The 3,088-nt window shown below is 42.2% G+C and overlaps 1 protein-coding gene across 1 annotated transcript; it reads right to left on the reverse strand.

Annotated features, from left to right (window-relative positions):
- Window positions 1-594: 594 nt before the first annotated feature.
- On the reverse strand, window positions 595-2,903 carry LOC121964122 (nucleolar protein 9-like; the record flags this gene model as incomplete). The annotated part of the gene is made up of 4 exons (XM_042514343.1): window positions 2,617-2,903; window positions 2,284-2,520; window positions 1,982-2,185; window positions 595-702 (listed from the first exon to the last, which is right to left on the reverse strand). Coding segments are annotated over exons 1-4 (775 nt in total), but the record flags the coding sequence as incomplete, so codon positions are not given.
- Window positions 2,904-3,088: the final 185 nt, after the last annotated feature.

Below are 3,088 nucleotides of genomic sequence, written 5' to 3' on the forward strand. Positions count from 1 at the left end.
CCAACAAAAACATCTTACAGTTAAAATAGTGCAGTTTGAATAACACTTTAACTTTTCTCTAACAGAGATAATTATAACTAGTCCATTCTTCCTGCATCAAAATAGTCCAGCCTTAACTGAACCTTAAGGCATACCGCTGCCTGCTGATATGAGTGCTGTATTTTCATATTTATAAGCACATATTCAACTCTATTTCACGTCCATTTATGAAGTTATACAAGCTCCTGCACAGCTGACAACCCCGTCCTGTAATCTAATCAGTTCCTTCTTGAGTTCAAGTAGATGTTTGTGCCAAATTTTAGGAAACACCTTCAAGGTGTTCTTGAGATACTGTGATCAGGGGAATAAGTACAATGCAAGGTCACTGTGACCTTGACCTTTGACCACCAAACTCCAATCAGTTTATTCTTGAGTTCAAGTGGACGTTTGTGCCAAATTTTAAGATATTCCCATGAGGTGTTTTCGAGAAACTGTATCCACAAGAATGGGCAAGAAAGACAACGCAAACACATAACGCCTTTAGCCACAGCTTTCGCTGCCACAGAGGCATAAAACAGCCATTTTCTTGATAATATTTGATGAAAGATGACTCACTATTAACGTTGTCCATCAAGGCCTCTGTGAGGTTTTTCAGCTCGTACCAAAATGACGTTGGAATCTCAAAGTCTGTCAGCTGAGGAGCAACGTTGCGTTCTTTTGCACCTGAAAAAAAAAAAACAAGAATAACAAAACACAACATGAATACAAGCTTAAGGCGACAAGCCTGTGTGTGTTTGTGCGTAGAGATGCTGACACGCTGGGACGGCCTTAGAGAGTGAGCACAGACAGAGCAAAGAGACCTAAAGCTTTATTTTCTTCTTTTCTTTCTTGTTGTAAACAAGCTGAGAGTGAGGTGACTACCACAACAATTGAATGAATTACTTATTTTCTAGGTTGAATAGCCGCTCAGACAGCTCTCTCTCTGTCTGACCGGGGTTGACTGGAGTCAATGTTGCCAGACACTGGGTGATGTAGGGTCACCGGCTTTCAGCAACAACAGCTTCATGGGGCCGGGGGGATTCAAACTCTGTGAGGTGAAAACACCACATGAGGAGAAAGGAACAGGTGCATGCTGGTGCTCTAAAATCATCTGAAAGTTACTTACTGCTTAGTGTAGCTTGGCACACTCACTAACACACTGACTGTGATTATACAGTCTGTGATCCAAAAGTGGGGGAGGCACTCTGAATAATTTGTTAAACACTGGGAAGGGAGTGATATTTCTTGATTTGGTTTGGTGGTGGAACGTTCATCTTTAAATGGTCGTACTTCATTTGAAACACATTTTTTTAAAAAACAACCCAAACCTGAAAGTGCGTTGAAAAGGCATGTTCATGTTTATTGCAGTAAATATTTATGTTTATTGTTGTCCTGTTCAGATTGTGTGATTTCTGTATGTCCAATCTGTAAATGTACAGGAAAAAGTAATTTTTCACAAGATATCATGAAACTGTACGTTAATAACTATCATGATACAGATCACATTCAAAAATTATTAAATTAGATTCAGCTAATCACTAAGTTAAATCACTGAATTCAAAAAAATGCATTGCCGGAATGGAAGGATGCCAGCAGCAGCAACACGGCCGAGCAAACGGATGATATCTTTATAGTAGCTGCTGATTTTAATCAACTCATCCTTCAACTCCAAAGATGTTGCAGGATCATGGACAAATGTCATTTCGTTTCTAAACATTGTTTAAACTGACTCCATGGCTTAACCAAAGCCCAAAATTTGAGCAATGATTGCTTACCTAAGTTAGACAAAGAATAATAATAGGAGTGACAAGTAAAAAAATAAGTGACAATTGACAAAATAAGAGGAGGTACTCATTTTTTGTCAGAGGGATCAGATTTTGAGAGTCCCGTATTAGGCGAAGCACTGAATGTGTGTGTGTGTGTGTCTGTGTGTGTGTGTGTGTGCGCGCGTGCGCATGCATACCTGGACGGGCCTCAGTGCGGGGTGGTCCCAGACAGCCTGCCAGCACGTGTAAAAGTGTGCGGACCACGTGTGAGCCATGGACATGTCTGATGAACTCTGCGCAGTTGTCTCTCACCACCTGACTTAAAGACAACACCTGGGCTTCCAACGCTCCACAGGTCTCTTCTTCTTCTGTGGTGGCAGATGACTCCTTCTGTGCCAACTCTAAAAATGAATAAATACACAAAGTTGAGTTATTATTTACCTATTTACTACAAAGTGTTTTCATACTGCGGCTCAGAAATGAAACATGTCCATCTCACCGCTCCACCTGGATATCTGTCTGACTGCACTCTCCACTACATGACCGCCGCACCGGTCACAAGAGACCGCCTTAAACTCTGTTCCCAATTCTCCACCCAGTTCAGTGAGCACCTCCGCCACCTGATCAAGACTGCAGAGCGGGAGCAGCCGCTGCAGAGTGATGCTTCCTGTCCGGTCCATCGCCACCACCGACGCTTTACCTTTAACCTCTGTTAGGACGTTCTCCACAAACATCTCTAAGGAAGAAACATAAAAAAATGCACAAAGGTTACAGAGATCATACACAGGCAGTGTTTGATATTTAGTGACAAATATGAAGTAATCTCTCTCACCTTTCTCCTCATTATCCTCAAAAGCTTCACTGAGTCTCTCCCCAACTCGGCGGAAATAGCCCACACTCAGGGCATCCAGGCGCTTCCTGCCGCCGTCTCCCTGACCCGCTTCTCCTTCTTTGCCTCCCCTCCTCTTCTTCTCCTCTCCTTCTCCATCTCCACCAGGATGTCTTCTCTTCTTTCCTCCTCCTTTCTGTGGCTTCCTTTCCTCAGTTTTCGCCAGCATAGCTTGGACCTCACAACAAGCAAGTTACAAGTAGGGTGACTTCTGGAGAGTTTTAACTTCAGGCTGTAGTTTTGAAAAGATGAGGGGGAAATGTGACTCATCAAACAGCACATCTTTATCTACAGTACATTCATTTTTTTTAATTACTAAAGCGCTGGGTTTTAATGCAAATACAAGTATTTCATGCAATAACATGACTGATGTGATACTGTAGCTACACAGAGTATTGTTAACTTACATTAATAG

Source organism: Plectropomus leopardus, unplaced genomic scaffold (assembly GCF_008729295.1).
Source record: "Plectropomus leopardus isolate mb unplaced genomic scaffold, YSFRI_Pleo_2.0 unplaced_scaffold14124, whole genome shotgun sequence".
NCBI classification, from domain to species: Eukaryota; Metazoa; Chordata; class Actinopteri; order Perciformes; family Serranidae; genus Plectropomus; species Plectropomus leopardus.